This window comes from Haliotis rubra, unplaced genomic scaffold (genome assembly GCF_003918875.1).
Source record: "Haliotis rubra isolate DU_JTF1 unplaced genomic scaffold, ASM391887v1 Scf765, whole genome shotgun sequence".
In the NCBI taxonomy this organism is placed as follows: domain Eukaryota; kingdom Metazoa; phylum Mollusca; class Gastropoda; order Lepetellida; family Haliotidae; genus Haliotis; species Haliotis rubra.
The window spans coordinates 244,752-266,552 of NW_025767485.1; the positions used below are offsets into that span (position 1 = coordinate 244,752).

At 40.0% G+C, this 21,801-nt stretch overlaps 1 protein-coding gene across 1 annotated transcript; it reads left to right on the forward strand.

Annotated features, from left to right (window-relative positions):
* Nucleotides 1-1,127: 1,127 nt before the first annotated feature.
* Nucleotides 1,128-20,629, forward strand: LOC124260478 (A-agglutinin anchorage subunit-like). Its single transcript, XM_046694808.1, has 8 exons — nt 1,128-1,296; nt 11,034-11,174; nt 12,458-12,588; nt 12,974-13,265; nt 15,514-15,612; nt 19,069-19,093; nt 19,892-19,923; nt 20,466-20,629. The coding sequence occupies exons 1-8, from the start codon at nt 1,227-1,229 to the stop codon at nt 20,627-20,629; spliced, it is 954 nt and encodes a 317-aa protein (XP_046550764.1). The 5' UTR covers nt 1,128-1,226.
* Nucleotides 20,630-21,801: the final 1,172 nt, after the last annotated feature.

The following is a 21,801-nucleotide window of genomic DNA, read 5'->3' on the forward strand; positions in this document are numbered from 1 at the left end:
TTGAGGGTGATGGTAATGTTTGAAAAGATTATTAAGATGATGGCGTGAAAATGACGAGGATAATGATGTTCATACTGACGACGGTGATGTGATGATGACGATGATGGTGATGTTCGTAATGACGACTGTGATGTGATGATGACGATGATGGTGATGTTCGTAATGCCGACGGCGATGTGACAATGACGTGATGATGATGTTCTTGATGATAACTGTGATGTGAGGATGATGATCATGGTGATGTGATGATGATGGCGACGGAGATGTAACGATGACGTGATGATGATGTTCTTAATGACGACGGCGATGTAATGATGACGTGATGATGATGTTTGTAATGACAACAGCGATGTGATGACGATGATGTTCGTAATGACGACGGCGATGTGATGACGATGATGATGATGTTCGTAATGACGACGCCGCTGTGATCATGACGTGATGACGATGTTCGTAATGACGACGGCGATGTGATGACGATGATGATGTTCATACTGACGGCTGTGATGTGATGATGACGATGATGGTGTTAAATTTAATGGCGACTTGATTCCATGACGATGACAGTGATGACGATCATGGTGTTAATCGTAATGACGATGGAGATGTAATGATGACGATGACATTGTCGAACATGGCATGATGATGGCTGCAACATTGATTGTATAGCCTTAGAATATTTGACAAAGATCGTTATGTGATAATAATGATATTACGTACACGGCACAATGAACGTATACCCCATAACCACAATACAACAAACCAGAACAGTCCCTAATGTCAAACCAGGAAAAGCTTCCGTTATCATAATAAACATTATTTCTCGAAATCACGTTCATACAGCTCAGATAAAAACCCGTGCTGACCAATCAGCGTGCGAGGATCTGAAATCAGTGGAGGAAGTTTTAGCATTGTCAGGCAATACGATAAGCTGGATTTATGGACATGTACGCCTGCAGGATGTGGGTTCACAGCCACTGGTGGAGCTGCTATCTTCACAGTCTATGAGGAAGTGAGAACATGAGGCTATCAATGGATGTGTGCGTCACCGTAACACGGTACATGGGACTGATTATATTACTGTCAGGTAAACCTGTTTTGTTATTTTTACATATACCGTCCAAAATGGCGTCCGCGGTATGGGAGTTCGACATCATGTTCTGAAATGGATATACGACGCTTGCGTTATTAACTCATTGATTCAGAAGCTTTAAGGAAGTGAGAACATGGGGCTATCAGCGGATGTGTGCCTCGCCGTCACACGGTACATTGGACTGTACATTATTTTACTGTCAGGTAAAACGACATTTTGCCTTTTTTACGTTGAGTGTCGAAATGCGTCACGGTATAGGAAAATCGGCATCATGTTTTGAAATGGATTGAGGATAGTTGTATTAATAACAGGTGTTGATTCTGGTCGAGTATCCACGTAACTTCATGTTCCTTGTCGCGCCTGGTGTCCCCTGCCGTGATATTGCTGTAATATTTCTACAAGCGGAGTAAACCTGAACTCACTCACTCACTAGATCTTGGCATGTACAATGTGTGAAGTCCATTTCTGGTGTCCCCCGCCGTGATGTTGCAGGTATATCGCCCAAAATGGTATAAAACCGACCTCATTCTATACAAAGTTGGGGCGGTGGGGTAGCCTAGTGGTTAAAGCGTTTCGCTCGTCACGCCGAAGACTCGGGTTCGATTCCCCACATGGGTACAATGTGTAAAGTCCATTTCTTGTGTCTCCAGCCGTGAAATTGCTGTGATATTTCTAAAAGCGGCGTAGAAATAAACTCGCTCGTTTGATACTAGATCATTAACTTCAATAAAACGCTATGGTATTACACGGAAGGTCATTTAGTATCCTCTATGCCTTTACAACAAACATTTACATATGTTTATTTAAATACACCGACGTACAAAACAAGGTACACAAAGTGTGAATCAACACTGCTACGATGTTCATTATACCCCTCGTATACCACTGTATATAATATCAATGGTGCTTTATCAACGCCTACGCAATGTTCTGAATATCAAATCTTTTTTCCAAATATTTACGCCGCTGTTTGGAAAATTATACCCATGAACGGGGTATGTCAATTTACATTTTTTGTGGTACGAAATGACATGAGGATAAAAGTTGAACCTTGTTTACACAAATGAAACCGATACACAGGCAGCTTCCTTACGTTAATACTGCAGGTCACGCTCCACAAAGCGGTCTTAGGTAATCATAACTCTTATGTTTTAGCATAGGAGTGCAATCATCGCTAAAGTCGCTTTGTGAACATGGGCCCAAGTAATAACTTTAAAAAAAACCTGCGTATATGCAACATAGTGTTAAACATAAATATACCAAATGAAACGCTTGAAGCCCATATATTGAAGTCATTGTCATATGTGAAATAGAAAAATGCATGATAAATTACTATATCAATAAAACCCACGAAGATCCGGGTAGGAATTGATCTTCAGCAACCCTTGCTTGTCGTAACAGGCGACTAGCGGGATCGGGTGGTCAGGCACGCTGACTTGGTTGACACATGTCATTGTACCCAGTTGCGTTGATCGATGCTCATGCTGTTGATCACTGGATTGTCTGGTCCACAATCGAATATAAACAGACCGTAGTTATATAGATAGAAAATTGGTGAGTGTGGCGTTAAACATCAAACAAACAAATAAATAAAACAAACCACAGCGCGATAACATTGTTCGGTAAGAGGTGATTGTGCATGTTGTCTGAACACCTTGCATATGTGTATGGGTGTAGTATTATCTCTAGTGTTTATTAACTTTAATCGTTTCACTTACAACATTACGATAACATTATTTGATAATAGTTTATAATGGTGTATATATAACTATGACATAACTATAACATACCGGGAATTAAATACGGAAAATCACTGTTACTAGTGATGAAATAATTTAACCATATTTAAGCCCAGGGCTTAAATTCGAAAATGCACAGTCTTTTGATAAAAGGAAAAGAATCAGGATTTTTTAAAACTCTTTAATCAGGAAACTGGTTTTTAAATTCAAAATTTAAAGTTATGAAAATGTGAACGTGAATGATAAAGTTGACAGTCTTTAATGCAAAACACGAACTTCAAACTATTATGAGAGGACTGACTGACATCTAAGACAATGACTAGTCTCTACAGTGAGTATTTAGAGAGCCACACTGTTTTCAAGAGTTCAAAGCTGAACGGATTGAGGATAGTTGTATTAATAACAGGTGTTGATTCTGGTCGAGTATCCACGTAACTTCATGTCGTCCTTTGTCGCGCCTGGTGTCCCCTGCCGTGATATTGCTGTAATATTTCTACAAGCGGAGTAAACCTGAACTCACTCACTCACTAGATCTTGGCATGTACAATGTGTGAAGTCCATTTCTGGTGTCCCCCGCCGTGATGTTGCAGGTATATCGCCCAAAATGGTATAAAACCGACCTCATTCTATACAAAGTTGGGGCGGTGGGGTAGCCTAGTGGTTAAAGCGTTCGCTCGTCACGCCGAAGACTCGGGTTCGATTCCCCACATGGGTACAATGTGTAAAGTCCATTTCTTGTGTCTCCAGCCGTGAAATTGCTGTGATATTTCTAAAAGCGGCGTAAAAATAAACTCGCTCGTTTGATACCAGATCATTAACTTCAATAAAACATGGTATTACACGGAAGGTCATTTAGTATCCTCTATGCCTTTACAACAAACATTTACATATGTTTATTTAAATACACCGACGTACAAAACAAGGTACACAAAGTGTGAATCAACACTGCTACGATGTTCATTATACCCCTCGTATACCACTGTATATAATATCAATGGTGCTTTATCAACGCCTACGCAATGTTCTGAATATCAAATCTTTTTTCCAAATATTTACGCCGCTGTTTGGAAAATTATACCCATGAACGGGGTATGTCAATTTACATTTTTTGTGGTACGAAAGGACATGAGGATAAAAGTTGAACCTTGTTTACACAAATGAAACCGATACACAGGCAGCTTCCTTACGTTAATACTGCAGGTCACGCTCCACAAAGCGGTCTTAGGTAATCATAACTCTTATGTTTTAGCATAGGAGTGCAATCATCGCTAAAGTCGCTTTGTGAACATGGGCCCAAGTAATAACTTTAAAAACAACCTGCGTATATACAACATAGTGTTAAACATAAATAGCCCAAATGAAAAGCTTGAATCCCATATATTGAAGTCATTGTCATATGTGAAATAGAAAAATGCATGATAAATTACTATATCAATAAAACCCATGAAGATCCGGGTAGGAATTGATCTTCAGCAACCCTTGCTTGTCGTAACAGGCGACTAGCGGGATCGGGTGGTCAGGCACGCTGACTTGGTTGACACATGTCATTGTACCCAGTTGCGTTGATCGATGCTCATGCTGTTGATCACTGGATTGTCTGGTCCACAATCGAATATAAACAGACCGTAGTTATATAGATAGAAAATTGGTGAGTGTGGCGTTAAACATCAAACAAACAAATAAATAAACAAACCACAGCGCGATAACATTGTTCGGTAAGAGGTGATTGTGCATGTTGTCTGAACACCTTGCATATGTGTATGGTGTAGTAGTATCTCTGGTGTAATTAACTTTAATCGTTTCACTTACAACATTACGATAACATTATTTGATAATAGTTTATAATAGTGTATATATAACTATGACATAACTATAACATACCGGGAATTAAATACGGAAAATCACTGTTCTAGTGATGGAATATTTAACCATATTTAAGCCCAAGGCTTAAATTCGAAAATGCACAGTATTTTGATAAAAGGAAAAGAATCAGGATTTTTTAAAACTCTTTAATCAGGAATCTGGTCTTTAAATTCAAAATTTAAAGTTATGAAAATGTGAACGTGAATGATAAAGTTATACTGAGTCAAAAAAGAAACTTCACAAAATGTAATTTGAAAAATAATGAATAATTTTTCTCTGATGATACATCTATGTATCCGAAATGGGATCCCTACCTTTGGACTCTAGAAAAACGTTAGCAAAACCCACTCAAACCCATCCATTCGTCGTGCAAATGACGTTAGTGCCAAATCAGGTTTTGCACGTGCAGTCCATCACGTGATCTTCGCATCGAAGTTTTCTTCATATGCACGTGTTTGCATTGGCCTCAAGAATTGAAAAAACACTTTTAAACCACAGTTCTAACGGTACTTGAAATGCCACGATTGTCAAATGTGCAACGTGAACGTGCCGTTGGCATGTTGCAAGCGGAAAGATCAGTTATTGACGTCGCAAGAGCAATGGGATGCAGCCGTCGTACTGTGTATGACTTGCGAGGTCGTCTACAACAAACTGGAACCACTTATGATCGCCCAAGGTCGGGTCGTCCACGAGTGACGTCACGAGCAGAAGACCGTCAAATCGTCCTACGTCACCTACGTGACAGATTTCTGCCGGCTACACGAACCAGGGCTGAGATGTTTAGAGGTCGACTGTCCTCACAGACGATTCGAAATCGGTTGCGGGCTGCCAATCTCCATTCTCCACGTCCATATCGTGGGCCAATGTTGACGCCGTTTCATCAACGTCAACGTCTGCTGTGGGCCCAACGTCACCTCCGATGGACCCAGAGAGACTGGAAGCGAGTCGTCTTTAGCGATGAATCCAGGTTTACCCTCAGATGCGCGGACAGCAGGCATAGAGTCTGGAGACGATGTCGTGAACGGTATGCCCAATGTTGTGTACAGGAAGTCGACAGATTCGGGGGCGGAAGTTGCATGGTGTGGGGTGCCTTTTGTGGGAACAACCGTTCCCGACTTCTGGTCCTCCGTGGAAACCTCACAGCTGCTGCTTACCGCGACCAGGTGCTCACCCGTGAACTCGTTCCTTTCATGGCGGCTCATGGCCCAGGTATACAGTTCCAGCATGATAATGCTCGGCCGCATACCGCGATGTTGACATGAAATTTCCTTCAAAACGCTGGAATTAACGTCATGGACTGGCCATCGAGGTCCCCTGACCTTAATCCAATAGGGCACGTTTGGGATGCACTTGGGAGAAGGCTTCGGGGTCTTAGGAACCAACCTCAGAATTTGCAGGAACTTGGCGCTGCAATGCAAGAGCAATGGCGCAGAATCCCCAACCACGTGTTCACAAGCATCAGGCAGTCGATGAGGAGACGGTGTTTGGCAGTGGTGAATGCGCGGGGTGGCCATACACGATATTGAACTGAGAAATTTCGCATTTTTATTCTTGTGACTTGACATTCTGTATACCCATGTTTTGGTACGGCGGTGTAGCCTAATGGAACTGATTATGGCACTGTCAGTGTATCGAGTACATCACACAGATCTCAGCAATGAAATAATAACAATTTAACCATCTTACCATCTCTTGTTCTTTTATAGTGCCCTGAAGAAAGAATGTGAAGTTTCTTCTTTGACTCAGTATATTATGAGAGGACTAACTGACATCTAAGACCAATGACTAGTCTCTACAGTGAGTATTTAGAGCCACACTGTTTTCAGAGTTCAAAGCTGTGAAAATGTTCACTCAAATGAGTATTTCAACTGTGAACGGAAAGATGAAGTTCTAACAGTCTATTCTATGCAAAATATGAACTTCAAACTAATAGTCAGAGTTTAGTTTAGTTGGGCTTTACGTCACATCGGCATTATTCCAGCCACACAGTGACGACATCAAGTCTGAATTCATGAACAATTTAACTTCATACTAATATAACAGGAGTGACTGACTGATATCTATGGGAGTGACACTATTCAGAGTCAAAGTCTCTGCGTTTGGAAAGGGACGTCAGTCTAAACACCCAAGAATTAAATACAAAATTAAAGCCCATGGGCTTAAGTACGGAAAAAAATCCCGTACTTTAGCCCATGGGCTAACTTTCGCGTGGGCCTAAATATGGGAATTCCCGGTAACTATAACATAAACTATAACATAACTATATAATAAATATAACATAACTATAATAACTATATTATAACTATAACATAACTATATCATAACTATAACATAACTATATCATAACTATAACGTAACTATAACAACTATATCATAACTATAACATAACTATGTCATAACTATAACATAACTATAACTATAACTATAACATAACTATATCATAACTATAACGTAACTATAACAACTATATTATAACTATAACATAACTATGTCATAACTATAACATAACTATAACATAACTATAACATAACTATAACATAACTATGTCATAACTATAACGTAACTATAACAACTATATTATAACTATAACATAACTATAACATAACTATATTATAAACATAACTATAACATATAACATAACTATAACATAACTATAACATAACTATAACATAACTATAACATAACTATAACATAACTATAACATAACTATGTCATAACTATAACATAACTATAACAACTATATTATAACTATAACATAACTATATGATAACTATAACATAACTATAGCATAAACTATAACATAACTATGTCATTACTATAACATAATTATAACTTTAACATGACTATAACTCTCTCTCTCTCTCTCTCCCTCTCTCCCTTCAGTAACCCATGCTTGTCTCCCCGTGAAGATCAGGGTTAGAATGAACCTTCAGTAACCCATGCTTGTCGTAAGAGGCAACTAACGGGATCGGGTGGTCAGGCTCGCTGACTTGGTTGATACATTTTGTCCAATTACGCACGTCGTCATCAGACTCGTAGGATGTCATTCTAAGGCTTTGACCGAGTACCATAACTATTTCCATAACCAAACAATGGGGAAACATACGTGGTCCTGACTAGTATTTTATAATTCTCCAGTTTTCGGGGAATAACTTATCTGCGTCGCAAAAATTATCTCTGCTCGACCAGGCTGGGATCTTGTATCGAGACTTGATACGTTATTAATGAGAACTAGGATCCTAATTCTTTTCAACAAAATAATTCCAGTGTAACTTTTGAAGCAGATAATTTTTATTCTCCCTCGTCTGAAACATAATTATTTTGTTTTTAAATCCCAGACACCCTACAGTCACCCATTTGACACAAAATGAACTGTAATCACATTTTTTTTTTAAATAATTCTTAGTGACTGGTCATATATTTATAGGGGTGGGTTTGCTGGCTGGAACTGTATGACATTTTGCTGACAAATAGTAATCTTGTTAAATGATATGGTCTATTTTAAAATTTATTTTGACCTCAAGCAATGCCTCCGTTTCGCTTGATTCTTCTTCTTCATCTTCAGGGGAAGATTGTCTTGCAAGATGTAAAATCGGATCGTATTGATACGGTCTAACATCCATTTCAGAAATGACATCAGGAACATCTTTTACTGCTTCAGCATCCACGGACACTATTAAGTTGTGAGGTAAAATCAAAGAGGAAGCCATCAGCAACAGGCACTTATGACGTCAAGTCACGTGATACCCCCTCTGCTCATTAACTGTCGGGTGTTTCCGTAATAGGCGGAAATACGAGTACGTTTTTGTGTTTTTATTGCTATTTTACAAACTTTTTGTTCAATTTTAATCACGGAATGTGACTTTTAGAATACCTTTACAATATATCAAAAGTTTTGTTTTCGTTCGTATTCTCCTTTAAACAAATGGAGAAGTACACTACTTCCTCGTCAGACGCCCCTCGTTGATTTGTCTGTTGAAGGATGTCTACAGGAAACACAACTACCACCTGTTTTCTATGAACAAAGAGTCCTAATGTATGCATGGGTATTTAAATTGAAACTATGACCACGAACTGTCCAAGCCTCGATGGAATGGGTTAGTGAGTTAGCTGACGCTGCTTCTGTTACAGTGAGTGAGTAAGTTAAAATTTACCGTCACATCGGCAATATTTCAGCCATATAGTGACGAGAATAGTTATGATAATAATAGAGTAGAATGGTAATAATAATATGACCATTTACATAACGCTGAACTCCACACCGCAGGGACATGCTCTAAGCACATACAACATGATGGACATTACCCCGGATAACCCAAGCTGCCTGTGAGGCGCTGGAAGGTTCATAGTCATATGACTTATCCCACCGGGTACCCATTCACTGCTGGGTGAACAGAGGCAATTTTCTTAACGAACTCACCTGTCTCACAACATGTATGCTTCGTTGAGGGGCGAGACAGAAATCCTAGAAACTCCCAGGAGTCAAGCTGCAAAACACGGTCACCCATCCAAGGACTATCCGCACCCAACGTTGCTTAAATTCTCCTGATTTGTGACCTGCGTTCTATGCACAAGACCACACCCCACCCATTTAGTTGTGCTAAATATATTTAACATGTGTGACAAAGGACAGTACAATATCATCAAGATATCACAATTTATGCCTAAATACTAACCGCTTCAAACATTAAAAAATTTAATTTAACGCATTCAAAGATTACTCATTACATTTAACACCATTAAAATAGATCGCCAGCAACTGATGGTAAATCACCATACTAAGGAACATGGGGACTTACAGTGGGTGATGAGTTTCATTATATCCTAAATGCACATATTTTAGAAAGGAAAGATCAATGCATATACCAGCTTCCTTTATAAAAAGACCAAATATGTCAACATTCAAATCATTCTTTACATGTAAAATAGTATCTGTTAATAGTATACAGTAAATTCTGTAAATATATCATGCAAATTGTAAAATCTTCAAGCTAACTACTATTCCGCCACAATATTATAATTTATTGTCATTTGTACTTCATATATCGATGATATCGGCCTGAGCGTAATAAAGTTCTGTTCTGTTATGTATTTTATGGGCCATTCCTATTTCATTAAGAGGTAACAGGCAAGGGGTTAGCTGTTAGTGAGTGAGTTTAGTTACACGTCGCACTCAGCAATATTCAAGCTATATGGCAGCGGTCTGTAAATAATCGAGTCTGGACCAGACAATCCGGTGATCAACAGCATGATCATCGATCTACACAATTGGGATGACATGTGTCAATCACTTTAGCGAGTCTGACCACCCGCTTACAACAAGCATGGTTTATTGAAGATCAATTCTAACCCGGATCTTCACGGGTGAATTAGCTGTGAACTCTACCAGATGGTTTGTTGTTTTAACCTGTCTGGCTATTGGGATGTCTGACAAATGGGAGCATACCCCTTTGCTACCTGGATATACACCATCCCTTCAGCCGCTGGCGATTGTACTGAGATTTAGCCATTACTTACAACAACACATATACTACGTTTAAATGCTTGGTAGACCTAAATTTACTTGAAAATTTTGGGACTAACGTATTACTTCTGTTGCAACAGGGATAGTTTAGATATGAATTTACACAAATACGTTCCGTCAAACACCTAGATGTAAAAGCACAAGCAAGTCTCAATGTATTGCTTTACGAATCGATATTTAACTCGATGTAGAGGGGCAGTGGGGTAGCCTAGTTGTTAAGGCGTTCGCTCGTCAGGCTGACATACAGTCAGACGGACGGACGGACAGTGAGTGAGTGAGTTTAGTTTTACGCCGCACTCAGCAATATTCCAGCTATATGGCGGCGGTCTGTAAATAATCGAGTCTGGACCAGACAATCCAGTGATCAACAGCATGAGCATCAATTTACGCAGTTGGGATACGATGACACGTGTCAACCAAGCCAGCGAGCCTGACCACCCGATCCCGTTAGTCGCCTCTTACGACGAGCATGGGTTACTGAAGATCAATATTCTAACCCGGACCTTCACGGGTTTCATATAATATAGATTTGTTTCCAGTTTATTGTATATTGTTATTTGCCCAAATATGCTGTTTGCAAAAGTAAGATTTCTTATAAGGGTATCGTTCTTGTAAATCAGCCAAAGCTTCCAGAAAAGGTTTCTAAGTTTTGTGATGACGTGTTGAAACAGATAATTTGAGCCCATTGAGCCCAGTGCTTGTTGTCTGGTCCAGAGTCGATTATTTACAGACCGCCGTCATATGGCAGGGTTATTGCTGAGTGCGGCGTAAAACTAAACTCACTCATTCTAACAAACGTGAAATACATTTACAGGAACACGAAATATCTGTGAGGCTACGACCACCATCCCCACCATCAGCAGCAGCAACATCGGCATCAGCAGCAGCAACACCGGCATCAGCAGCAGCAACACCGGCATCAGCAGCAGCAGCGCCCCAGCCACATCGTCAAAGAGTAAGTACCTTGAGGAAGTGTTTCACTCACTTCAACCAACATTCAACTTGTTTTATTTATAGCTAATTTCGCTCGCCGGCTAACATAAAGAGAAAATCCGACTATGAACAAATCCGTGACAAAATATGACTTTTGTTGGCCCTTATCTCGAAAGTAAAACAGTCTAGGGTCTAGGTGAGAGTCATCCTCGTGTTAGAAAATTGCTTCCTTGAAAACTAAATATTTTGGTTTAGACTCCTCAACATATTTAGTGTTGTCATAGGTTCAGAAGAAGGGTGTTTTTAAATGTTACCGAATTGTATTTATACAAACATATGTGCTATCATTCATTCAAAAGATTCAATAAGTACTGATATTTTCATAAATATTGTAGTGAGTGAGTTGAGTTTTAGCCGCGTTTAGCAATATTCCAGCAATTTATATATTGTAACAAACTTACAAAAATAGTACACAACTGCTACTTTGGGATGGGTTTTTTAACAATGCAACGTAAATATATGGAAAGTGTTTTGATTGTGTCTTACAAGTACACAATGTTTGTGACTTTTCAAAAACATTCCAAAAGACCAGGTGTGTACTTTCTTTCGTTCTTCAGTTTAGATGATGTGACCAAGACGAGCTTATATAACACAGTGTCCCCAGTACTCCACTTATTCACTGCATTGATTATGTAAATCAGCGATTGCAGTTGTCATGTTTATTCATAGTGTACAGTCAAACACTGATGTGTCGAAGAATGAGTGAGTGAGTTTAGGTTTACGCCGTTTTAGCAATATTCCAGAAATATCACAGCGGGGGACACCAGAAATAAGCCTCATGCATTGTACCTATGTGGGAATTGAACCCAGATCGTTTACATGACGAGCAAACGCTTTAACCACTGGGCTACCACACCGTCCGTCGAAGTTGGAAGGACCTACGTAAATACTTCGAGTTATATACGACTTTAGACACAATCGTAATATCGACAAAATGAATACTAAAGGACCCACATTTTACTTCGTATCAACCGCAATTTCGACACACTAAAAGTCGAGAAATAGTGTTTGACTTTATGTTTATCCATAAACACTAATGCTACATTATCACAACTCAAGTAAACAAAATGGCCGTCATACCACACCCGATTCGGTTATCATATGCAAATTCATATCCATGAACAATGACAGTTTAAAGCAACTTGGAAATGCGGAAGTTGTGGAAAGTTTATATCTGCCATTACTCTGTTTATTTATATGTAATGCTTAGATGTGTTTTTATTGCTTTTATGTATTTTTTCTTAGAAGCGACAATGACGCTATCAACAGCAGCAGCAACAACAACACCGGGGACCTCAACCTTACATCTATTTAGGATAAACCTGAACACTTCGTGCGTGACTGGCCAGTTGTGGATCAATATTTCACAATTTAATGTACGTTGGATTCTTTTGAAAAAAAAATGTACAGTGAGTGAGTGAGTGCGTGAGTGAGTGAGCGAGCGAGTGTAACTTAAGCACCGTTTAGCAATATTCAAGTGATATCCCTCTGGAGACACAGGGAATAGGGTAACAACGTTTGGAATCGAACCCAGCTTATGCCACTACGAGCAAACTCTTTGAAAACCAGGCTACCCCATAGCCCTATATCTGTCCTTAAATAACTGACATTTACTTCAAGATATATAACGATGTGATTTACAAATACATGTATACTGAAATAGGCTGCTTATTGTTCAAACCACATAAATCACACATAGTTTCATTTTGTTACAATGTACATATGTCGCATCACATCATATACATACATTTGATTTTACAGGAAACAGTAGGTTCTAAAGACGTCAACGGGACTTGTGAGGGGGATACCGAATTTATCAAAACATTTCTCGATCAGCTGATAAACGGCGTGAAACTGACCACAACTACACCACCATTGCCCACAACTACACCTTCATTGACTACAACTCCACTGACCACAACTACAACTGCACCTACTACGACTAGCACCTCTGATGATCACCCCACTGGGTCATCTCAGGCCAGCACCAGCAGGGACGTCAACAGTACATCATCTACGACGACAACACTCGATACAACTTCTACGAAATCATGTATGTCACCATTATCTCGATTTTCGTGCTTTTACTTAGGTCAGCATTTATATTCTGAATTATGTAATACCCGTTAGGGATGAAATCTCAGATCTGTTCGTTATCTGGTCGACCAGATCGTCTGCTATGGCAGAAATTATTTCAGTTCCGACAGGAACCTATTACCATGAAACGCAGGCTTGAATTGACAAGGTTGGAAGCTCAGCTTTGTTATAGGGTAGTGGGTGATTTTGCCTCGGAAAGAAGATTCCGATTTTGAAAAGGCGTTTCTGGTATAATAGTTTCTCAGCAAAGCCCCTCAGTGTGATAATTAATCATATCTTGATATAGGATTCTTTTCATAGGTCATCCTATTCAAATTGCGTGGATCGAAACTCATGCTGTTGATCACGGGATTGTCTGGTCCAGACTCAATTATTTACAGACCGCAATCATATAGCTGGAATACTGCTGAGTGCGACGTTAAACAATAACCAACCAAAACTAAACCAAACCTCATTTTAGATTGCAAGCTCGTGGCGAAACTCTTTCCAAACTCTATTTTAAGTTTTGAATGGTTGCGAAACATGTTTTCGTTTATAAGGAAATCAATCCCTAAATCAAAATCATATATTTCCTCTTTCTGTTCGTTTCATGTAAAACGAATTCGGAGAAAAGGAAAATTACTGGTGATATTTTAACAACACTATATTACTTATCAATTTGGAAGACTGGAGGTTTTCTCAAGTTTGCCACGTCATACTCAGCAGAGGATATTTGTAACACAGGCCCTTGTGTTCTTTGCGGAGATTAACGATTAATTTTTAAAACATTTTTTAGGTGACCCCCGACTCGAAATGCTTCACAGTACAATACATTATGACAAGGCCGGACACTTCGGTGTACCCTACCCGCCTGCTTTGCCTATCGCTACGCTACCATCGCATGTAATCGATTAAAACCTAATGTAAACATAATCATGGATGATTGGCCTATCGATCACCAATCATGAAACCTAACACTTCTTTATTGTTATTTCTGTAAGTCGATTGAAACCCGATTTTGACTCAACTAAACGATCTTGACACAAATGGATGACGATATGTCCGCACTAAACGGGGGTGTAGTGGAAGCAAGCCCTCTGATTGGTCAACGCTTGTAAATCTGCAATTCTTTATAAATTCGCGGGATTTTTTTCTCTTATCGACTGCTTAATGTAAGAATGTTTTCGAGCACTGGCTTTTCATAAGAAAGCATCAATTGTAAATGTCTCCTAAACAAGCATCAACCAACCAGAGGGCTTGCTTTGACCACATCCCCGTTTTGTGCGGACACATCGTCATCCATTTGTGTCAAGATCGTTTAGTTGGGGGTCAAAACGGGGTTCAGTCGACTTGCAGAAATAACAAAAAAGAATTGGTTGGTGTCATGAGTGGTGATCGATAGGACAATCACCCATGATTATGTTTACATTAAGTTTTAATTGATTGCATGCGAAGCTAGCGTAGCGATCGGCAAGGCAGGCGTGTAGGGTACACCGAAGTGTCCGGCCTTGTCATCATGTATTGTACTGTGAAGCATTTCGAGTCGGGGGTCATCTCAAATGTTTTGTGTGTTTTTAACATCTTTAATCCTCGCAAAGACACGAGGGCCTGTGATTTGTAAGGCATTGATCAACAATGTTGTTATGTTGTGTTTGGGTCCACCAATGGGTCCACAACACTACATTCAAGGCGTTGTTATACAATTACATAGAAGTACAGCACGGCCAGACAGTATCACAGCGGCGATCAGCCTACCAGCCAAGCCGCTTTAGATCAATTCTAACCTGGATCTTTACGGCTGATCAGCATTTGAAAAGAGTGACTAGGAACTAATATTAATACATACACTGTGTCGTATGTCAGCAGTATTTCGAACTTATTCAAACTGATTTCGTAATGTACACAAAAGTCAGAAATGGTGTATGGTGAAGGCAACTTTAGAGTGAGTGAGTGAGTTTAGTTTTACTCCGCACTCGGCAATATTCTAGCTATATGGCAGTGGTCTGTAAATAATTGAGTCTGCACCAGACAATCCAGTGATCAGCATCATGCATCATGAGCATCGATTTGCGCCATTGGGAACCGAGGACATGTGTCAACCAAGTCAGCGAGCCTGACCACCCGATACCGTTAGTCGCCTCTAACGACAAACATGGGTTACTGGAGATCAATTGAACCCGGATTTTCACGGGTACACCTTCAGATACAGAGTGTTGTGTTTTCAGGCGAGGAACACCTACTGCAAGGTATTGGGATCGGAGCAGCGGCGATGGCTCTTCCATTCACAGTCATACTTCTGCTGTGCATCTTCAGACCTTCTATCTGTAAGTAATTACTGGACGAAGACGCTACTAAGATCGGATGTCATGGTGACCACTACATACCAACAGACCAAGACGCTACTAAGATCGGATGTCACACTTATCATTACATACCAACAGACAAAGACGCTACTAAGATCGGATGTCACACTTACCACTGCATACCAACACACTTAGACGCTACTAAGATCGGATGTAATGTTTACCACTACATACCAACAGACTTAGACGTCACTAAGATGAGGATGTCACACCACTACATACCAACAGACAAAGACACTACTAAGATCGGATGTCACACTTACCGCTACATACCAACAGACCAAGACGCTACTAAGATCGGATGTCACACTTACCACTACATACCAACAAAGACGCTACTAAGATCGGATGTCACACTTACCACTACATACCAACAGACTAAGACGTCACTAAGATCGAATGTCACACCACTACATACCAACAGACAAAGACGCTACTAAGACAAGATGTCACACTTATCATTACATACCAACAGACTAAGACGCTACTAAGATCGGATGTCACACTTACCACTACATACCAACAAAGACGCTTCTAAGATCGGATGTCACACTTACCGCTACATACCAACAAAGACGCTACTAAGATCGGATGTCACACCACTACATACCAACAGACTAAGACGCTACTAAGATCGGATGTCACACCACTACATACCAACAGACTAAGACGCTACTAAGATCGGATGTCACACTGACCATTACATACCAACAGACTAAGACGCTACTAAGATCGGATGTCACACCACTACATACCAACAAAGATGCTACTAAGATAGGCTGTCACACTTACCACTACATGGGTAGACTGCACTTTACGGGTCCCCGGAGGTTTACGCTACAGACATGCGCAGAAGCCATATGTACATTGAAGCGAGCACTAACGCTGACGCCATTTTTTGTTTACTCCAGCGAATAACAACATCGCTGTTTTGGCCCATTAAATTACCCTTGGATACTAATCGATAAACTTCCCTAGCCCTTCGCTCCTCAACAATGTTTTAGGGTTTGTATTATTTTCTGGGTTTGTCAATTGCAATGTTTTAATTGCAATATTTTAAGAAGACGCTGACATAAAATAAAAAAAATATCCCAGTAATGTATTGTTTCGTTGAAATGAAATATTTTAGCCCTTAGATGCTTCATGTATCTTTCTTTTTCCATTTTCAATTACAATAAACAAAATAGGTAAGTTTTCATTATATGTAGCACATCATTCCAAGCGTTAGGAAAACAAATATCGAAACGCTTCACTTACCTTACATTACAAGAACAAATCTGCGCTTGAATTGAATTCACTTACCTTACAAGAACAAATCTGCGCTTGAATTGAATTCATCAGTGTTTTCATTTTGCACGTCATTTTCTTTGTTTTCATTTTCAACGGTTTTAAAATATTCATGTGTTTTTTGGGGGGGTCAAGTACACGGCGGATAAAAGTAAGAAATGTAACAAAATGATCATCAGAACAACGTAAATATTTCTTCCTCACAATGTACTTCACAAAATAACTATCATACAATCCTCTCCTAGTTCGATACCTGGGCAGGGACGCTTGCACCGCTCTCCACGTACTCTCAATTTGTATTAGTGCACGCACCATTCTCTGCATTCACAAGTTCCGTTCTATGATTCACTGTCACATGCTCATATCCCATCTCATTCAGTCTAGCATACACCTTCCAACAATCAGAATGAATTATCGATCCCGATCGCACCCACTTTCTCAGCACACTCAAAAGGGTATCTGCATCACGCTTCTCCACAACTTCCAAAAACATCCTGTTACTTTCTTTCTCGATACACCCAAACACCCAAACACCATCCACTCGCCTTCCTCGGTGAAACTTTCTCTTCCCAAACTTACTCTCAAACAATCTCCACTTCAATCCCTGGCCCAGCTATCATCTCATTCTCATCTTCAATCACAAACAAAAACACATCTCTGCAACAATTAAACCAGTCAACTAAAGTGTGATCAGATCCCAGACGCAACTGCACTCTCACAAAATTCTCTCTCAGTTGATAAACCCAATAAAACGTCAATTTCATAATTTCACTAACGGACAAATGAGACTTAAAATACCAAGAATCACGCCTTGCTACAATTTAATAATTGCATTTTTATTTGAGCAACGCCACACATAACCAACCCTCACTCCGACTCGAATCCTTTCGCGTTCCTATACTCCCGACCGCCTCCGTGGTGCAGTGGTTAGAGCGTCCGCCCGGAGAGCGGAAAGTCGCGGGTTCGATCCCCGACCGCGTCCTACCAAAAGACGTTAAAATATGGTACTTTTTGGTCCCTGCCTGGCGCTCGGCATTAATGGGTACAACAAGGACTGGTCGGCTCTGAGTCAGTATAATGTGTCTGAGTGGGGTATTCATGCTTCACTGCGGCATGGTATCTCAGTGAGCTAGCACTATAAAACCAGCCTAAGTCTGGGCTAGTACAAGCAGCCGCACATACACATACACACGCATGCACGTCGTCATATGAGCGAAATATTCTCAAGCACGAAGTTAAACCCAATTTCACCTCACCTCCTATACTCCCACTGTCACACTTCACACACTTCCCACTGAAATTTCTAATTAAACCAAACGCTGCCAACAAATCCATCAACTTTCTCTCATCTCTACACAACTCATACAAATCATCATACACCATTCTCCTTACAGCCATAGCTAAGCAAGTCAAATAAACAAAATTGAAATTAAGCGACAAGCAAAATACAACTCACCAACCGTGCGCGTTAAAGTTGTGGCAGTCGTAGTAACCCACTACCTTATTTGGAACATTCGACTAGTGCGTCCACAATTGACCAATCAGAGAAAGGATCGTCATCGGGATTTCCCCTTGATTACTAACGATTGGATTGATGTTTTGGAGCATTACTAAAATAAGTGTTTAAAACTATGGTCTTTCAGACGAAGTTTTAAAATAAACTTTTGACACGAAAATGACCTCTAATTTCGTCTAACATGTCTCCTAACGGAGATCAGCCCGCTCTTGCGTGCTTTTCGATATATATATGACGCGCTGTGCAAACGCTTATATAGAATACATTTCTACTTCCGGGTCTGGGGACCCGTAAACTGCTGGTTAGACGCAACACACTTAGACGCTACTAAGATCGGATGTAATGGTTACCAGTACCTACCAACAGACTTAGACGTCACTAAGGTCGGATGTCACACTTACCGCTACATACCAACAGACTAAGACGCTACTAAGATCGGATGTCACACTTACCACTACATGCCAAAAGACTAAGACGCTACTAAGATCGGATGTCTTACTGGATGGTTGACTGTCTGACTGTCTGACTGTCTGACTGGATGGCTCATTGTCAGACATCTTCCTTTTTTTACCAGATAACACCCATCATAATTTAATCATGCTTTCTCTTTTCAGGCTCGAATCGTTGCCGCAAGAAAACGTAAGTAATTATACAACTAAACTACACGTAAACGTTGAAAACAAAATTGTTTTGAACAGGAGATGGTTCGAATCCTAGTTCCGGTTGTAATGCGACTGTCATGTCGAACTTCATATAGGGAAGGGTCGGGTTCGATCATACCACATGTGTACAATCACTGACTCATGATGGGAACGCAACAAGACTAAAATACTGTTGAAAGAAGCGTTTAATGCCACGTCAAAAATTATTCATCTTTCAAAACCGACAGACCCTATTTTTTTTTAAATTTGTAAATTTTGTTTTGTATAATGAATATGGATGTAGTTGAATTATTTCACACACATTTTTCTATCCAAGTGATTCACAAACAATAATACAGCAAACAAACACATATGATCTGATTCTTTTATCTTTGTTTTCATTTGTGGGCTTGTAAATATTGACTTGAGTGGGTTTTGTTCTCGAAACAGAAATTGGTTCCGTGTCGCCCAACCAGGAATCTAGTTCTTTTACATAAAATTCGAATTTACCTAAAGAGAAAAAAAGAACCAAATCACGATAATCCCTGAAGGATCAATGAAGGACTTGTAACAAATATAGTGAGCGCGTAAGTTTTGATCAGGGTAGAAATATTTGAGTTATTTATGAATGTCAACTAGGGAGATGTTACAAGAACGTGTAACTATATATCGCAATATGTCAACGCTAAATGTTATAGTTCCGCTATAGTATGTTATAGTTATGTTATAGTTATGTTATAGTTATGATATATATAGTTATGATATAGATATGTTATACTCTCACTTTCCTTTCCAGGGATGATGCATCCGGCACAGAAAATACAGAAAGTATGATCTTGTGATTTGCATCTAGTAGCAACAGTGTGTGCGTGCGTGCGTGCGAGAGCCGGTGTGTGGTGGTAGTGTATGAGAGAGAGAGAAAGAGAGAGAAAGAGAGAGAGAGAGCGTCGGGTGTAGGGTTAGGGAGGATATTATTTTGGAAAAAAAATCGGTATAACTATGTTTAAAGATGAAACTTCTAGAAAACAACACAATACAACAGCCAGGTAATCAACAAGCGTGTGTAGTGAAATTTCAGTTTCACACGTGCAACTCGCACACCTGGCTGTTCTACCAGCATGTGGTCCCCCCTCGTAAACAATAGCGAAAGTGACAAGACAATAATGATCGTTTGTTAAACAACTGTTTTTTTCGGATGCCGAAAACATCAGAGTTGGTCTGTCGATTTCATTTGACTGTGCAAAATTTGTGCAAACGGACTTGTGATTTCAAACACTTTACGTTGTGACAGAGGCAAGACTGTGACAAAGGCAAAACACTTCGTCTCTCTTGAGCATACCAACTGTATACAAAACCATTTTTTTCAACAGCTACAGTCAGCAGGCAACGTCTCCATGACGACCGGAATTCCTCAACATCTATATGCGCTGACAGGGACATGGGTGAGGGCAATCTCTATAGTCACTGCATGAAGATAATATATTATATTATAGAGGCTGGTGGTCTGTCCAGAGAAAGCTTTAAAGCAATTTGACGTGCTTATTTTTAATAAAATGAGTGAGTGACTGGTTTAAAGGAGCTTTTAGCAATATTCCAGGTGGGGGACACCAGAAATGGACTTCACACATTGTACCCATGTGGGGAATCGAACCCGGGTCTTCGGCGTGACCTTTCAATAAAATGAAACAAACAACCATTATATGAGAGAGCGAGTGAAGAGAGAGAGGGCAAGAGAGAGAGCAAGAGAGAGAGAGAGAGAGAGAGAGAGAGAGAGAGAGAGAGAGAGAGAGAGAGAGAGTACTTCCAAAACGCCTCTTGCTCCCTCTATCCCTCATGCGTAGAACGTTGCTCATGATGTCAGTCACTGGGTGATATGGATCCGACTCGATTATTTAGGCCATACAGCTGGATATAGCTTAGTACGGGATAAAGCAACAAGCAACATTGAGCATGCAGTTTGGGTTAGCAGGCAAACAGATTGTCCAAAAGTGTTCAAAATTTTAAAGCTATTCTCTCTCACTCTGCCCCCATCCTCTTCCCTGTTATATATTGTTTCTTTCTAATAATTCTTGTACAAATTACGTTTGACTTGTTAAAAGGCATAGATACTACTCACTCCTATTTATTAGAGGTACCAACACCAGGGAGCCGTTGTACAAAACAGCCTTAGCGCTAAGTCTTTGTTGAGAAATGGAACTTACGGTTACCTTGGCGCCTTCGTCACATTAACCTGTACTCCGTTCAAGCTGTGTTTGTTTGTTGGTTAACACCGCATACAACAATTCCACAGCTATATAATCGAACATGGACAACACAAACCAGTGATTGACATTATGAGCATCGATACGATGACAAGTTTCAACCAAGTCAGTGAACCTAACCACCCGATCCCATGTGTCGCCTCAAATGACAACCATGGACTGTTAAAGAACCACTAAACTTTGTTTTTTGTTACTCTTTTAACCATTACATATGAAAGATTTGTGGTTAGTCTTATGCGGAACACCAAATTTATTCTTTAAAAACTTGTGGTTAATTAATACCGAGCGATTAAAAGTGGTCAAAAAGTCGCCTGTCTCCCTCTCGCCCGCCAACGAAACCACAGACAGGTTACGTAACTCTGTCGCCAGAGCACTGCAGTGACGTCATATGAGGAACGATTTTCAGTTAGTTGTATAGAAAATGTGTAGCACGCTCATCATTTTG